Raw genomic sequence first — 17,999 nt, forward strand, 5'->3', positions numbered from 1 at the left:
CTGTATACCTAGAATACCATTGCGTCATATCGTTCATGGTTTATGCTTTTTACAAGGTCAACGTTTCTTCAATTAGGTGTTTACTTGTACACTTAAAACCATGTGGCCTGTCTGTTTTTATTAGATGTTCGACAACATTGCCAAGCTGCGTTTTGAAGAAGGGACTGGTGAAGAAATGTTGGCCACTGCCATGCTCAGTAGCGAGGCAGAAGTCATGGAGTTCAGGCAGCCAGTGGCGGCCGAGGGACGAGTGGAGGACTGGATGACAAACGTGCTGAATGAGATGAGACGGACTAACAGACTTATCACCAAGGAAGCCATCTTTAAATATGGCGGCGACATGTCCAGGTACAGGCTCGAGTAATGGTTCTTGTATAGCACATTTACAGAGCTCAATGCTGCCTCCACAATAAGAGTTACGGGATGAGATCGGACATCAGCATATCAGGCGCCTTTGGCAGCCGCTATCCGTCCATGTGTTTGATCTCGTCCCACCACCGAACCCATAGATACATGTAAATAGGCCAGACCACAACATCGGGAACTCCGTGCCCTACTCTTTGCTCTCTCTTTACCCAAAATTTTCAGTCAAAGCGGAAGCATTACACTTAAAAATGTGACTAACTTTTACAAGTCCAGAAAAGTTTCGGAGTTTTAAGTTGAGTTCAACTCGTAATTGTTTTAAAGGTAACCCCCATTTTGTCATCCAATGCTGACTCGAGGTATTGAAAAGGATTTAAGCCACTTTTATTTTATTATCATTGATTTCAAACATCATGCATAAAACGTACTTTGCTACCACTTTTGTTCAAAGGGAGAAACTAAAGTTGCGTTTGTATAAAAGAATTTGCTAGCTAGTGGAAGTAACGTTTTACACTTGCTTAGCCTGACCTAAAAAAATCATTCTCACTTATATTGGAGAGCTTTAATCCTTTTGACTATAAACCTCAATTTGCCTTTACTAATTCCCATACATCTCGTCTCCAGCCATCTACTTGAAACTGATAAAGAGGTTAAACTAGATTGCAAACAGTCCCTGTTTCCCTTAATTGGCATTGTGCAACCTCTAATGTTAGTGACCGCCTATTGTCTCTTCCCGAGTTGAGTCATGAGAAATCGACGTATATTTCTTGCTACAAACTGCGCCACTTACTGAAATGCGATTTATTGTTCTCTCGTTCAGTGAAAGAAAACAATACCTTGTCCACAGTTATATTTTGTGTGTTTATTTTCAGGATTGACTGGATGATGTCGTATCAAGGAATGGTGGTGCTGGCTGGAAACCAAGTGTGGTGGACTTGGGAAGTGGAAGATGTGTTCCGTAAAGTGAAGAAAGGAGACAAAATGGGAATGAAAAACTACGCCAGAAAGATGCACAAACAGATCAGCGACCTTGTTCAAAAGGTGTGTTTACACTACACACAATGCACTGAACTATAACTTAGCTTCAGTAAAGCGTGTGCGCTGATTGGTTTATTGCATGTGCTTAATTTACCAATAGTTTTGATGCCGCTGGTCAAAACAAACGAAAATTGTGGGTGTAGCCTGACCAGCATCCCAAAGTTGTAGCTTTGGGGGTTGGGGGTGGTCCCTAGGTGCCCGGTCCCCTCCCCCCTTTAAGTCAACAACATACAAACCTTGGAATACAGGTGGCGAAAACGCGCGAACCTGAAGAATTAACATGGCATAAATATTTCTTTATCAGTGCTAGACGCACCATTTATGCAGCTATTTTGTAGGCTTGTCCCTTCCCCCACGCTTACTGCTCATCCAAAAAAAATGTCACTTTTGGTAAGTATTCTGGGTGTGACACAGCCCCCTCTACCTTTAAAAAAATCCTCGCTACCCCCCTGCATTCCAACTACGGGGATAAGTAATACTTCTAGGTACTTGTAACTGCAATGTTCCTTGCCCCGAAAAGCTTTACTTACTAACGGATCCTTTTATATTCTGTTTTGTCGTCATGTTTCAGGTTCGTCAACCAAATCTAACTAAAAATGACCGCAAGAAGTTCAACACAGTGCTGATTATTGAAGTTCATGCACGAGACATCATTGATAGCTTTGTAAGAGACAGGTGAGGATGCACATGTCGTGGTTTTAATTTATCTTTGGTTTAAATTTTTTTAAACCAGTTTAATTTTTATTTTTAGTGTAGTGTTTGAACTACACTTAGGGACTGGTCAATAAGTACAGGGGGGGGGGGGGGTGGGCCGGAGCAGAAAGGGGGTGGGTCATCATTTTTTGAGCCCTCGAAAAGGGGTGGGTTATGTAATTTTGATCTCCATTTAGGGGGTGGGTCATCTTATTTATTCACTAACTTTAAACTGTTACAGTTCCAAGAAAATTTGTATTCATTAATTGATAAATTTCTCCATGTGAGTAGTTTTGAATGAATTTCTAGCGATTTCAGAAGGCCCAAATATAAAGATTTTCCGGGGGAGCATGCCCCCTGACCCCCCTAGATGGCTTGTGATCATAAGATCAGTTTTGCCTGTCTCTCTTCAACCTGCATAGATTCGCGTCGGGCTTTAGCCCTTTTAATACCAGTAAACTCTTTTCTCAAACACTTTGCAAAATATGAATGATGGACAGTGGTTGTAGTTTCTGTTTTCAATTTCTGTTTAAAAATATGAACTATTCAATAATTGTTTATGAATTAATATTACATACTGTTTCAGTTTTCGCACATGTTTTTGTCTAAATTTTCCCATGGACTTTACACACAAATAGGTGGAAAACTTACAAAAGACTAGTTTAGGAAGTAATAAATTCATCCTTCTCTGGTGTGTTAAAAAAAGGGAAAAGACGTACATGGAACAGCAGTGTTCATCAGGAAAAAGTAGGGTGGTCTATGTAAGGAATTCCACTTTAAAAGCTGATGTCAAATAAAAAACCTCCAACCCCTAACAGATGATAAATAAATGATTGGTCCCTTGATTTTTTTAGGAAAGGGGGTGGGTCATGTAATTTTCAACCTCTTATCAGGGGTGGGCCAGTCAGTTTTGAGCCAGAAGGAAGGGGTGGGTCACAAATTTTCAAGCCACCACTTTTCCAATTGCTCCGGCCCACCCCCCCTGGTACTTATTGACCAGTCCCTTATGCGGTTGTTGTGGGTGAGGTGGAAGTGCTACCGGGATAACACTAGGTGTGGACTAATGCTCACTGAAGTAGAACAAGCGTGCCATTCATTTCAAAAGATCGGCTTTCAAATAACATGCGTTGCAGACGGAGTGTCACAAAATCCTCGATATACGGCGCAGGTTACCTTCAAAAGATCGTATGTAAATAGAAACAAGATTAAAATCCTAGCGTTTCCAGGTATAAATTGCTAGAATTTTTTGTCTTTTGCCTCTAGAGAAAAAGCAAATACATGTCAAAAACTTCGAGTTGGCAAGTAAAGTTTCTTTGATTGTCAAACATGAAAGCGAAAGATTCTAAATTTAATACCACAAGTAATTTAATTTAAGCAACATGACCTTTTCCCGACACCAACAATCCGTCACGCAAATTGAACATTTCTGAAGTATTTCCTTCCATGAATGGGAATTTTGTTTGAGAGCGGAATATTTCCTAAGAAGAAACTTTTCAGACCTTGAGACATTATGACAACAGCAAGAGTGCCGTGTGAAATCTTCGCAGTTTAAAAAACAATACTTTCACTGCTGATTCCATCTGTTTTTGTTAAAAAAATTACCTTCGTTTTAAGTGTAGTGTTTGTACACTACACTACACTACACTACACTACACTCTCATTTTACTGCCGGAGATACCGGCAGTAAAATGAGAGGACATTTAAAACTTATAAAGGATACTCGTCACGCAAGCTAGCAGTAAGAGATTAATATTTGAGCTCTGGGCAGTTAATAGGGAAAAATGTCATCGCAACATAAGATGCCAAAATAAACTGATAAAAAACTTATGAGATGGCAACAGATTCACGTGAGTAATCGCGCAAGCAGAATGGATTCCGGAGATACCGGAAGTAAAATGAGAGGACATTTAAAACTTATAAAGGATAAACGTCACGCTAGCTAGCAGTAAGTGATTAAAATGTGAACTTGTTGAGACGTCAGCCACGTAGCAAGTTCATACGGACATCATTATTGAAGAACGTCACAAGACTGACTCGAATTATTTTCCGTACAAAAGCTACCTTTTTTAGCCACTGAGGTGAAGTGCTTAAGTTTTTTTTAACAAGATTTATAGTTTGCTTAGTGATGTTATTTAACTAGCTACCTCCCTTAGTCACTGCAAGATCTGAAAAACCGTTTTCAATATGTTGGGGGAAAATTCTTCTTTAGACAGATCACGTAATTAAAGAACGTGGCAGGATGACTCGAATTATTTTCAGTAAGTAAGCTACCTTCTTTAGTCACTGAGGTGATGTGCTAAAGTTTTTTTTAACAAAATCAATAGTTTGCCAAGTGATGCCAGTGTTGGGTAAAACTCTTCTTTAGACAGATCATGTTCTCAAATAACATGACAGACGTGTCTCGTCTGACAATTGCCAGACATACATGCTTGACTGGTGACGAGTCACGTGACCACTTTCTCAAACACTACACTGTCCGTACGGACCGCTCGTTCATTGTCTCATGTTCATTATCGTAATCTGAAACAAAGGAAAATACAAGTTTAACTGGTTTGGAAAAATTTAAAGCAAAGATAAATCTAAACCATAATATGAACTGCAATTTAAAGTGTCCCTTTCCATCAAATCAGTCCCAATTTATGTCGGCCCCAGTTCATTTTACAGAAAAGAAGAACTTTTAAAGCAACATTTAATATGAGGACATCCCTTTTTCAAAGGAAAAAAAGAAAGGAAAGGAAAAGAGAAAAACGCTGAAAAAAAAAGTAAACGCCCAAGATTATTAGTTTTATAATTCAAATGACCGGCTACACTTATTGTTGTGAGCTGGGATTTTCGGCTGTTGTTGCACGCCTACAAAGTAATATAACTCAATTGAAGCACGGAAAATGTTTTCTATTTCTTTGATAAAACTTTGCGGTAATTATGGGGTAACTAAGCCTGCTTTAAACGACTGAACCCAGTGCTTCCTTGCGAAAAGGCTTATACTAACATAACATTTGGTTGTGTTTTCTGACAGCATTATGGACACTCGTGAATTTGAATGGGAGAGTCAGTTGAGGTTTTACTGGGATCAGCTGCCAGATGAGTTAATGGTCCGTCAGTGTACGGGAGAGTTTGGATATGGGTACGAGTACATGGGACTGAACGGAAGACTGGTCATCACTCCCCTGACTGACAGAATCTATCTGACTATCTCACAGGTGAGGATCTTAGAACTAACTTGGCTGTATTAACAGTTTCAGTCGTTAAATGGAGGGGTGGGAATGTACTGGAGAGTTTTGATATGGGTACGAGTACATGGGGCTGAACGGAAGACTGGTCATCACCCCCCTGACTGACAGAATCTACCTGTCCATCTCACGGGTGAGGATCTAAGAATTAACTTGGCTTTAACAAACAGTATTACTCGTTTAATGGAGGGAGGGGTGGGTAGAAAACTTAAGTTGATTATCATCTTAAAGTTTGTCTGGAAGATTAGCAGCCGCAAGGAAAACTTGACATGCTAAGAATGCCTTATTATAGGAATATAACGAAGCATTTTAACAACGCGAACAAAATGTACGCGTAATAAAATTAACGCGAATTTAAGAAAAGTTCTGGTCAAATCCTTATAGCAAAAAAGTTAACATCAATAAAATTAACGTGAATTTTTGAAATTCGCGTTAATAACATGTATCGTTAATTTTCTATAATAAGGTAGACCATATTCGTATTCTCGGTATTGGACTGGATCTAGCTTGCAATGGAGGCTCATGCGGGGGAATATCATTAAAAACAGCTTCATGTTATTTGCATTTGAAAAGATTACCCGCATGAGCCTCCTTTGCAAGCTAGTTCCAGTCCAATACCGAGAATAAGGCCTATTGGGGAATTGTGGATCTCTAACTCCCGTGTGTGATTATGAAGTGTATTGCTTGGGGTGTTGTTCTTGAGGGTACATGGCAACGGAAAAACATAAATAAATGATTCTATTACTCGCAAAATATGGGTGAAAATTCGATTGAAGAATAATGATACGTCTGATCTCTTGGATTAATGCTCTACTTAACTTTGTTTGATGTCAATGAAATATTGACTTGAAAGCAGTGAGGAGCCGGTTAGTGGATCTCATAGGCATCTCTTGTTCAACTTTTCACCCATTCTGAGGAAATGAGTCCGTTTCTGAGCGACACAGCTACTTTGCTGTTTCGACTGATTTTAACTCCTGTTGTATATTAGGCATTGTCAATGTACCTTGGCGGTGCTCCAGCCGGGCCAGCTGGTACAGGAAAAACTGAAACAGTCAAGGATCTGGCCAAAGCACTGGGATTACTGTGTGTTGTTACCAACTGCGGAGAAGGCATGGACTATAAGGTGAGTGACAGTCAAAACAGAATTGCGTGACACAATGTACTAGGTGACACGATAGATAAGGTTGTGTACTCAAGTTTAGAGTGTGTTTTTGCGTGTTTTTTTAAGTGAGACACTGACTGTGTCTGAAAATTTTGATTTAAAATTCTTTGTTTTATTCAAATTCAGTTTTAGTTATACAATACATTGAACAACGTATTAAAGCACGCTTGGGGGGGGGGGAAACTCTTTTTCTTATCACTGCCCTCCTTAAACGGGAACATTTTCACTCTGAATAGTAAAAAATTTAGTTAAATCAATTGGCATGTTTAAAACTTGTTTTTGCGTTAGCCATCTTGGGCTTTTTTCTCTGGAATGTATTCATATCTAAATGTCTGCAGCCGTAAATTTTAATAAAAAAATTGTTAAATCGTGTAACGTTTTAAACAAGATTTCAGTCTGTTAAAGGTAAATTGAGATAAACATGACTGCCTCTTTTATTCAACGTATTGATATTTCTTCTTGTTTTTCGTCCCCAGTCCATCGGCAAGATCTTCTCTGGTTTGGCACAGTGTGGAGCCTGGGGCTGTTTTGACGAGTTCAACCGTATTGATGTGTCTGTGTTATCAGTTATCTCCACTCAAATCAAAACACTGCAAAACTCGCTCAGCAATCATCTCAAGAGACTACAGGTGAACTTGAGTTGACTTAATAATCTCGACGCATAGAGCGATTTTTGATTGAGTGTCGAAAAACCAAAGTAATCACTCTGGCAAAGGACACAGACAATCCCGTGAACCAATCAAAACTCGAAGCAGATAGCCGGCGCAAACGTGCGTGTGCGAGACACGATTGGTTTTGCTTTAATTTTGATTGGTTGAGAAAGTGACGCCAGATTTTCAACCAATCACTAAGCGAAACCAAAGCAAATGCGAATTGCTTTAGATACTCAAGTGAAAATCGCTCTAATCGGTAAGAGTACTGCTTATAAATGTAACGTTTCACCTGATTTCCTTTGTCCAAAAAAACTGCTTAGTAACTAGAATAATGAAGAAGTTTTCCAAAATGATAAGTAAATGAACCTTTCATCATTAATTTTTTGTGCAGAAATTTGTTTTTTCGAAAGATTGGTTTTGAATCATTTGTTGTTTTAGGTTTCTGACATGATTTTGTTTAACTGTGACTTGTCGCATAAGCCGTTTGCTACTGCTTTTTCGTCTACCATAACTTCTTAAGCTATTATTAAGTTATTATTTTTATTAGGTTCTTTTATGTTAAGTGAGTGTGCGACGTTCTTACAAGACCAGCACAAGTTATTCATCGCATCCAGTGCTCATGTTTTTTTTCTCTTGACAGTTTGAAGGTACTGAGATAGCACTGGACGGTCGAATGGGAATCTTCATCACTATGAATCCTGGTTATGCTGGTCGTACTGAACTTCCGGAGAGTGTCAAAGCTCTGTTTAGACCTGTGGTGTGTATTGTACCTGATCTGCAGCAGATCTGCGAGATCATGCTCTTCTCTGAAGGATTCTTACTGGCCAAGGTAAATGGTAGCTCTCAATTATCTGCAAGGGGGACATACAATACAAGCAGGAATTATTGCTTGTAGCCATTTGTAGCATTCGAGCATAAACGATTGCATGTCCTGTCCAGTGTAGCAGCCTGATAGTACTTGCAGTGAGAACACGAAAACCGTGAACACTTTCACGGTTTTCTATGAACAAGAGAGCAGAGGAAATAGTTGACAAATTATTCACGAAAAATAACCTGCTGGCTCCATCTCTGTCCATTTGTTTATGTTTGCAGTTTGGGCTATCATTCGATGGTTTCCTGCAGAAATTTAAATATGCAAGAAAGAGGAAAGTGTTCACGGTTTTCTGGTTCACACTGTAAACTTAAATTTTCAATGCGTCTTTTTTGAAACACCTAAAACTTTGACAATAAATCTCCCCCTCTCGATCTTAAACGCAAAGGTTCCATAAAATCATAAACTTAAAAGTCAAGCCAATAGTTGTTCCAAGCTGTTCAGCCGAACGTACACCCAATAAAAAGCCTTTTGAAATAATTTCAAATACTTTTGAAATCGGCATGCTCAGTCATTAATTAGGCGGATATCTAATGATCGTAATTGTTTATGAAACATGCAAATACAACTTATTCTTGCAGGTTCTTGCCAAGAAGATGACTGTACTGTACAAGCTGGCGTCAGGACAGCTCTCCAAACAATCTCATTACGACTTTGGACTTCGTGCGCTAAAAGCCGTGCTTGTGATGGCAGGAGAACTGAAAAGAGGCTCCCCTGATCTGAGCGAGGTCAGTTAAATATCATTCATATCAGAATAGTTTTTGTTCGCTGTTCTACAGGTACTATGTAACATTCTGGGCAGAGCTACTTGAGACAACAATACACGCAGATTTGAAGCTTCTTATAAAAGACCTCCACTAAGTGGATAGCGAAAGCTATTTCCCCCTCACCCCAACCTGTCCAATATTTTGTAAAAGGGTTGCCAAGTCATTTGGTCTTGCTTACTGAAGGCAAAACAATATTGAGAAGAGGGGGAACGTTTTTTAAAATAGATTAGCGAATAATTGAATTATTTATTTTTTTAGTAACACTTTCAATGCTCAAATAAGTGACAGTTAAACTTAGGTGTGTTAACAGTTTTTTCCCAAGATTGTAGCTCTGGTGTAAACGGTCTTACTTCAATCGCACATTTCTTAAACATGCGCTAATTAACCAACGAAAAGAACGATTAACCGCTAACCTCAGCAACAATTTTAGGTTTAGATTAGATTAGATTTAAATTAGATTTAAAAATGGATAAACTTCAACCTTCATCTCTCTAATCTCATTGCTTATCGCATTGTCTAACTTTGTTCCCCCAGGATGTAGTGTTGATGCGCGCGTTGCGTGACATGAACCTGCCAAAGTTCGTGTTTGAAGACGTACCACTCTTCCTCGGCCTCATAGCTGACTTATTTCCAGGCCTTGACTGTCCGAGGGTCCGCTACCCGAACTTCAATGATGCTGTGGAAGCAGTTTTGCAAGACAACAAATATGTCCTACTTCCACATCAGGTACGACCATTATGTTGTTTACTAGACCTTCTTTTTAGTGCACATGAAAGGCAATTTTTATAAAATAAAATGTTATACGTATTGATAAAAAATGTGATGAATTTATTCTTGTTGTTCGCTGTGCTGCTTTGACCAACTTTTCAAGCTGCAAAATTTGATTCGATGTGATACGTAAAGGTCGAACCGAACTAATTTATGTTTCGTATAAGTTATTAAAACAAACTTCCAACAAGCGAATGTAAAAATAAACTAGAGAAACAAAAAAGCAAACAAGCAAAAGAAAAAGCAAAACAACAGCAACAGCAGCAACGGAATCTATGCAGGATTGATAGCACATTTTCCTAGTGTGTCACATTGCGTGAAATCGTTTCAATTTCTGAAAGAGGGAAAAGGAAAACAAAAGAATAAAAAAGAGGACAATCCCAGTTCCCTAAACCAAACCTCTCATCTTTGAACCACAGACTTTGGCTACTTCCTGGGCCTTTTTTGACCCTTTTTTGGCAGTTTCTTTTATGAGAATTAAACAATAAGTAACGAGGTAACGAATTTGATGCGTGATTGCGTGACAGGCTGACAAAGTTGTTCAGATGTACGAGACCATGTTGACGCGTCACACAACCATGATTGTGGGTCCTACTGGAGGAGGAAAGACTGTCGTCATTAACACATTGGCACAGGCACAGACACGGTGAGATAATCAGCACTTATTTGTCACAGAAGTAGTTACTGTAGAATTTACTAATTTTTGCACAAGTTAAAAAATTTAGATTACAAAAAACACAACAATAATGGTTAAGTTTTTTTATGAATTGTTTTCTCTCGTTCCTCATTGTATATGTTGTATTTGATTAAAATATAAATAAATAAATAAATAAATAAATCGACTGTTAAGCCACCGATCATGTCCTGAAGAGAACCCTGAAGAGGTTGAAAGTTCTAGACGATGTCAGTGTAACTTTTTCACGCTCCAAACTGTTGAAAACAAATAAATCTAGAAGAAAATGACTGTTAAACGAGGGTTGCACTTAACAGTCTTGCGACTGACAAACCTGTGGCCCTTGGATTCCTGAACGAACTGGAATTTAGAAGTGTTGGTTTTTGTGGAGGGAGAAAAACTGAAGAACCCGAAATTAACCCTCGGAGCAAGGACGAGAACCAACAACAAACTCAACTCACATATGACGCCGATTTCGGGAATCGAACCCAGGCCACATTGGTGGAAAGCGAGTGCTCTCACCACTGCGCGATCCCTGCTGCCCCGTAAAAAACCTATAGGGCCCCACACCCACCCTGTTACGGTGTTTTCAGCTAATTTTATTGAACCAATCTTTTTCCAGTCTTGGCATCGCCACCAAACTGTACGTAATGAACGCCAAAGCATGCACAGTAGTGGAGCTGTATGGTACTTTAGACCCAGTCACAAGAGACTGGACCGATGGTTTGCTGTCCTGTATCTTCCGTGAGATCAACAAACCGACTGACAAGAACGAACGCAAGTACATCGTGTTTGACAGCGACGTGGACGCTTTGTGGGTTGAAAACATGAACTCTGTTATGGACGACAACAGGCTGTTGACACTGGCTAATGGCGAGAGAATTCGGCTGCAGAAACACTGTGCTCTGCTGTTTGAGGTAACATTTATTGAGTTGTTTTCCTCGTTGTTTACGTCATACAGTCAACTCTCTGTTAACGGACACCTCTATAAGACGGACACCTGGTGTTGGTCCGATCCCTGCCGTTTTTCACTAACTCACTGTAAGACGGGCAACTCTCTAAGACGGACAGTTAGAGCTGGTCCCACCGGTGTCGGTCTTAAAAGAGTTGACTGTATTTGATATGGTTGGATCTTATAACTATAGTCTTTCCCTACGTTCCACGCTAAAAAAAGTTAAAATTGGGAGGATTGATTTTCAGGGACGGATCTAGAGCTGCTCCAAAAGAGGGGGAGGGGAGGGGGCGGAAGTAAAGATGGGCCCTTACACCCCCCCCCCCCCCAAGCACTCTCTGATCTTGCTTGAAAGGCAGGGGAGTGAAGGTGTTCCCTTTGTTCAGAAAGGGGAAAGAGGAGAAAAAATTACAGCCCGGATATTCTCCAAGATTAGACTCCGAAATTGGTTACAAAAAACTCTCATTTTGCTTTCTTTCTGGGATACTGGGTGAAGAAAATGGTGTTAACCACTATAAGCTCAATTATTGAAAGTAAAGTTAGTTTATCGTCTTTATAGTTTACACCATACAAATCACATTTGATTCGGCTGAAAAAAGTATTTCTTTGTAAATATGCGGTAGCATAGTAATGAACATTTCCAACTTAACTTTGGCATACAGATTTATCAAACGAGACATTTTTTGTCTTTAAAAAGAAAATATATTCTTCTAAGGTAAAGAATACAAACTGTTGCCAGCTAGTAAGGAGATCCTGGATTGTTATCATGAGTCTGAAAATGTTCAACTCTTTACTCAGGTTGCAGATCTTCGTTACGCGTCTCCGGCCACCGTGTCCCGTTGCGGTATGGTGTACGTGGATCCTAAGAACCTGGGGTACAACCCATACTGGCAGAAGTGGTATCACGCCCGTGGCAGTGATAAGGAGAGAGAAGAGTTGAACAGACTGTTCGAGAAATACGTGCCACCCTGTATTGACCTTATACTGGAGGGGATCATTGAAGGAAAAATAGGAAAGAAACTGAAGACGATCATTCCCCTGACTAATCTGAACATGGTAGGTAAAGCAAATTAGTGGCGCTAGTTGAGTAGAGAGTGTAGGGAAGATTCGCAGGTTTTACTCCTCTTAGGGGAATTTAGCCGACCAAACTTGTTAAAAATAGGGTTTGCACAGGTCAGAAGGAAATCAGAGGGGAAAAAGTCAAGGTTACTAAAAGGTCAGGAAATTTAGTATCTGACAAGAAAATTCTTAATTTCTCGTGAAAGGCAAGGAGAAAAAGACAGGAAATTTTAATTTGAGGTCGCTACAGCTTTTGATAGTGAATGTTCTTTAAACGCCCAGTCTTATCATGATCAGTGGAAATTGTTTTTTTTTTTTTTGGCAAAAGACACTAAAGGAAATTGATAGCGTAAATTGGTTACTTTTCTTTGATCAGTGTTATCGTGGTCTGTAAAAATTGTTTCCTGGTCTACTAAAAGTGTGGGAATGTTTTGTTTTCTTTATGGGTGGTAACTATGTATAACTTTCCTTTCAATATTCCAAAAGCTAGTTCAAGTACGTAGGCAACGAGACAGTCATGATTGACTGAAACTTAATTTCTCCCAGCAGGATTATAACAATTGTACGGAAGAAAGTAAAGAGAATTGTTATTTTTGACGCTCACCTTGATTACTATTTCTTTTGTTATCAGGTTGTACAACTCTCCCAGATGCTGGATGCACTGCTCCCCCCTGCAGAAAACGCTCAGTTCCTCGGTTCTGAAACAACAGAGGCTATATTCCTGTCAGCGTTGACCTGGTCTCTAGGGGGAGGCCTGCTCGAGGATGGGCGGACTGTGTTTGACGGGTTCGTCAAGAGAATCGCTTCTTTGCCTCAGAATCCCGCTGAAGGAACAGTTGTTGGACCAGGTGTGAACTCATTTGTTTCGGTATTGTGATTCGATTTGTGTTAGGTTAAAGTTACAGATGAAATTTTTCATTTAGTGTGAACGACCGGGTTAGAGTAGCTCTGATTAAGTAGAAAAAAGGACTGTTTTGAACTGGAAAGGACTATTGTTTTGCTGGTGGCTGACGTTTTGACAACCTTTTAACCAAGTTTTATTATTATTATTATTATTATTATTATTATTATTATTATTAACCTGAGCGGAAGTTATCTTCAGAGTTAAGATGACTGAAGATGATTTCCTCTCAGGTTGTCCAAAATATCAGTCGCAAACGTTAGTTCTTTTCAGAACTACTCTCACCCAGACGATCACACTATACGAGCTACTGACACTTTTGGGTTCAAAGTCATTTACTTGGTGAATTTTTTTTTTCATAGACTTGCTAACCTCAGCTTTTAATTCTCAAGAAATTTTTAAGGAAATGTCTTTAAAAAACTACGTGGCAACAAATGGGGAAACTAGTGCCGTCTTTTTTGCGAGGAAATCTTCTTCAAAGAACTTTGATTCATTGCTGACTACTCAATCAAAATCTAAATATGCAACACCCTCAAAGTAGCCACGTATTTGTCGCGTTGCTTAGAAATCAGGGTTTAGCCTGTCACTTATTTCTGAAGCAACTATCCTTACTCAAGTTTTTGCCTTTTCTTTTCAGGTGAGATTCCCAGTTCTCAGCCAACTTTATTCGAGTATTATTTTGACTCCAAGAAGCTCCTCTGGGTCCCCTGGATCGACGTCATCCCTGAGTACGTTCACGACCCCGAGAAAAAGTTCTCGGAGATTTTGGTGCCCACTGTGGACACTGTCAGGACAACATGGCTGCTGGAGCTTATGGTCAGCATTAAGAGACCCGTGGTTCTTGTTGGAGAGACTGGTACATCGAAGTCTGCTACGACGGCGAATTTCTTGAGGGGCCTGGACAAAGATTCTACGGTACGTGTTTGTAAACTTAATTAATCAATTGATGATTTGGAATTTTAATTTGTAATCATTTAGGCGTTTGAAGAATCCTTTAATGTAGCATTAGTAGCGAGTGTTTGAGTATATCTTCTTCACATTTCCAAACACCTTGCAGAGAGCTGAAAGATGCGACGCTTATCCGAGTATGTTTTTGATGCAAAATAAAGCTTTAACAAGTCTGAGTTCATTTCTACGCACCCATGAGATGCAGAACCGTATGATGCTGGGTCAGTCCATCTCGCAGAGATTACCCCCCCCCCCCCCCAGCAATTTTGAATTCTCCCGGCACGAAACAGCCATTTATACACCTGTATCGGTGTTAATTGAGATAGGACACACTAAGTGTCTTTCCCAAGAGCACAAGTGTTTTCAGTGGCCCCGGCCAGGGCTTGAACCGGGACCACTCGATCTGGATGTCCTTAGATTTTAATTGTTTGTTTATTTTTTTTTTCGCACTAACCATTAGGCCACCGCGCCTCCCAGGTTTTTTTAATGAGATGTATAATGTTTGTTGGTTAGGCTAAATTGTTTAAATATTTATTTAATTGCTGTTTATTGTTCTTGGCCAACAGCTTCTACTCAACATCAACTTTTCGTCTCGAACGACATCCATGGACGTACAAAGAAATCTGGAAGCGAACGTAGAGAAGAGGACAAAAGACACTTACGGTCCCCCCATGGGTAAGAGATTGCTCGTGTTCATGGATGACATGAACATGCCGCAGGTGGATGAGTATGGAACACAACAGCCAATCGCTTTACTTAAACTACTGTTGGAGAGAGGAGGCATGTACGACAGAGGCAAGGAACTCAACTTGAAGAACTACAGGGATATCGGCTTTGTGGCGGCCATGGGAAAGGTATGGTGTGGTTTAACTGATCATTCAGATCCACTGAGAGGTTTAGTCGGAGAAATAATTTCCAAGCGTCCGGGAGGTCTTTAAGTAGTGTCACTTATCCTTATGGAACAAGTGAAATTTGAGTTTTTCATGGTCGAACCATTGGCAAAGGAACTGGAAATTATTCGAGAATTTTTCCAAAACGCCAGTTCCCGCTGCTGACAGCTGTCCAAGCTTATAATAACAAGCTCTCTTTCTTAAAGTGTAAACAGCCAGGGAGAAAATAAATTATCATTATTATGTATATACAGTATACGTAAACAACATTTTTGGAAAGAAACTAAGTTAACCTCGTTATGTTTAGCCGCGATTTCTGCCGCTTTCCCGAGACCGGTCTTCTTTCCTCCTTTTCCCGAACAGCGGCCGGTAATCCAGCGTACGTTATGTTCGGCGGTTAAAACATTAAACGGGACAGTTGGGGTCATTTCTTGTCTATTTTCTGCTAGCTTTGTTTTTTCTTCTTTTTCTCTCCATTTTGAATCAAGCAGTAAACTTTGTATTCCAGCGCGGTTTTTGCACTGCAGTGTTAAAGTAAGTTTGGAAAAGTCGATGTGAAAATATCGGATTATTTCCTTAAAGCTTTAGTAGCACGACATTAAAGTTCATTTTGCAACTAAAAAAAACCTTCCTTATGTTTGTCATTTTAATTTTGACTTCCGAACCCCCATCACACCTCCCCCCCCTTCCCCTCACCCATAGACACGCTTGTACTTCATCTTCATGTATTTTATTTTCCTTTTACCTTTTCAGCCTGGTGGTGGTCGTAATGAAGTGGACCCACGTTTCATCTCGCTGTTCAGCGTCTTCAACGTCACTTTCCCTTCACAAGAATCCTTGATGAAAATCTACTCCTCGATTCTAAACGGCCACTTGGAGCCCTTCAAAAAGGAAGTCAGAGAGTTAACATCTAAGATCACTTCCTGTACACTGGAGTTGTATCACAAGATCATTCAAAACCTTCCACCGACGCCTTCAAAGTTTCACTACATTTTCAACCTGCGGGATTTGTCCCGCGTCACCCAGGGATTGTGCCTCAGCACACCCGATAGGTTTGATAATCCCGGGACAGTTTGTCCGACTATGGAAGAACGAATGTCTTCGAGTGTTCTACGATCGCCTGACCAGTGCATCGGATAAGAAGATCGTTAATGTAAGTTCCTAGAAGTAAGGCGATTTTAAGACTTGTTGATTGATCTTCAGACTGTCAACAGACCCTGGTTAATCTCGCCACGTTCGATTATCGAGCTGAGTTCCCTATTTCCAGAAGTCGCTTGCCACTTTTATATACGATAACGGCTGAACGCCGGGTGGAATTGGAAGATACTAGAAAGATTACTTGCAGTCTGCGTTATTTCTCTTTCAGTACATATCATGTAACCCTTTGTTTATGAGTTACGAGCTAATCAAGAAAAAATTGAATCGTTGCTGTAATAGAAGAAAAAATTCTCAATTATTCCTAAAATTACCTCTAAATTATTCCTTTTCAAAATTACGTGGAGTCATGTTTCAACATTAGTTAAGTACCTTATTACATGAAATTTTCGCGACACTTAAATTTCGCGATTTTGCGAAAATTTCAGTTGTATTTTGAATCACTTTATTTTCGCGTTTTTAAGAAACACACAATTTACATTTCCTAGGCAGCATTATTTAACATGTCCTTGAATGAAATAAAACGACTTTATCAAAGGAAAAAAATAACGTCAAAATTAACAAAAACGCAACGGCAGGACTAACAGAGCAGTTGTCACAATGACCACAAGCCATTCACGCTTGTACGTGAATTATTGTTCTTGAGTTAATTGACCACAAAATCCATTTACATTGAAAATTCCTGGTACTTTACTCATTCTTTCTTAATTATTGGCATAACTTGAGTCACTTAATTTTCGCGCCATGTTATGTTCGCGACACTTATTGTTCGCGTCACTTTAATTTCGCGATTTTTTTGGAATCGCGAAATTCGCGAAATTAACGTGTCGCGAAAATTTCATGTAATAAGGTAAATGGTTCTGTGGTGTTTTTGGCACTGGTTTTACAATAATCACCAGTGGTGAATCTTGGGAAAGTACCCTCCCCCAACCTTTTTTGTTGAAAAATGTCTGGCCTATTCTCCTTCCACCAGGAACCCATGATCTCCCACCTGCACTCTGGGTCCCCCTTTTTGCAACCTCCCCCGCCCTTTACCCCACTCCCCCCACGCAACCGTTTGTCATAACCTACTCTGTCCCTGTAAAATTAAATTATCAAGTTTTTGTTGCCGTTACTCACCCCTCTCTCCCATTCTCAGGGCTACCTCGAGGAGCTTGTAGAACAGAACTTCACAAACTACGTAGACTCGGTCAATCGTGAGCCGATCCTGTTTGGAGATTATCGTAATGCCTTGACTGAAGATCCCCGCCTGTATGAGGATATTGTGGATTATGAAGCTGCCAAAGCTGTCTTTGATGAGGTTGGTAATGTACAGCTTTCATGTCGTTGTCGCTTTGACTTTCGTGCGTTATGGACTGTTAGTTTCTTTTTAGTTTTCTCAAACTCGCTTGCATGTTTGCAACAAGCTGGGGAACAGGTCACATTTTCATTCTTAAACATGATGCTCAGATACCACAGATAATAATATTCATCCAAAGAGCGCAGCAATTCTAGATCGTACAGAAACAAACTACCGCTTGCATTCAACTATGCACACTTACACAAAAAAACAAAAGAACGGATTTTTGCGGCATGTCTCTCCTTCGTTTCGTGTTTTCACTTTACTGCAACAGAGCAAAACTTTAATTGTGCCGTCGTGCCTTGAAGGTCGCGATTACTCACCTGAAAGCTGCAAAAGCTGTAAGCTTTACCTGATATCTTAGGATTTAAGTTCTTTAATTAGATTCAATCTTTTTTTTCTGTATTTTGGAGCGATTTTCACTTGAGTGTCGAAAGTAATTCGAATTTGCTACAAATAGTTTTGCATTACTACTGCGCTTAGTGATTGCTTTAAAACGCTTGCGCCAGAAGTAAAACCAAAACCAATCGTGACTCG

General features: G+C 39.9%; 1 protein-coding gene across 1 annotated transcript in view; it reads left to right on the plus strand.

Annotated features, from left to right (window-relative positions):
* The window catches only part of LOC144647201 (dynein axonemal heavy chain 10-like), a 111,276-nt gene that overhangs the window by 68,249 nt on the left and 25,028 nt on the right, over positions 1-17,999 (plus strand). The window contains 18 exon segments of the mRNA XM_078506967.1: positions 125-348; positions 1,236-1,404; positions 1,973-2,076; positions 5,111-5,294; positions 6,313-6,447; positions 6,963-7,115; positions 7,780-7,968; positions 8,592-8,738; positions 9,312-9,503; positions 10,073-10,191; positions 10,841-11,135; positions 11,969-12,226; positions 12,861-13,077; positions 13,768-14,045; positions 14,645-14,932; positions 15,722-16,030; positions 16,032-16,121; positions 17,262-17,423. Coding sequence (XP_078363093.1) covers positions 125-348; positions 1,236-1,404; positions 1,973-2,076; positions 5,111-5,294; positions 6,313-6,447; positions 6,963-7,115; positions 7,780-7,968; positions 8,592-8,738; positions 9,312-9,503; positions 10,073-10,191; positions 10,841-11,135; positions 11,969-12,226; positions 12,861-13,077; positions 13,768-14,045; positions 14,645-14,932; positions 15,722-16,030; positions 16,032-16,121; positions 17,262-17,423 — 3,513 coding nt within the window.

This window comes from Oculina patagonica, chromosome 3 (assembly GCF_052425735.1).
Source record: "Oculina patagonica isolate OP01 chromosome 3, crgOcupat, whole genome shotgun sequence".
NCBI classification, from domain to species: domain Eukaryota; kingdom Metazoa; phylum Cnidaria; class Anthozoa; order Scleractinia; family Oculinidae; genus Oculina; species Oculina patagonica.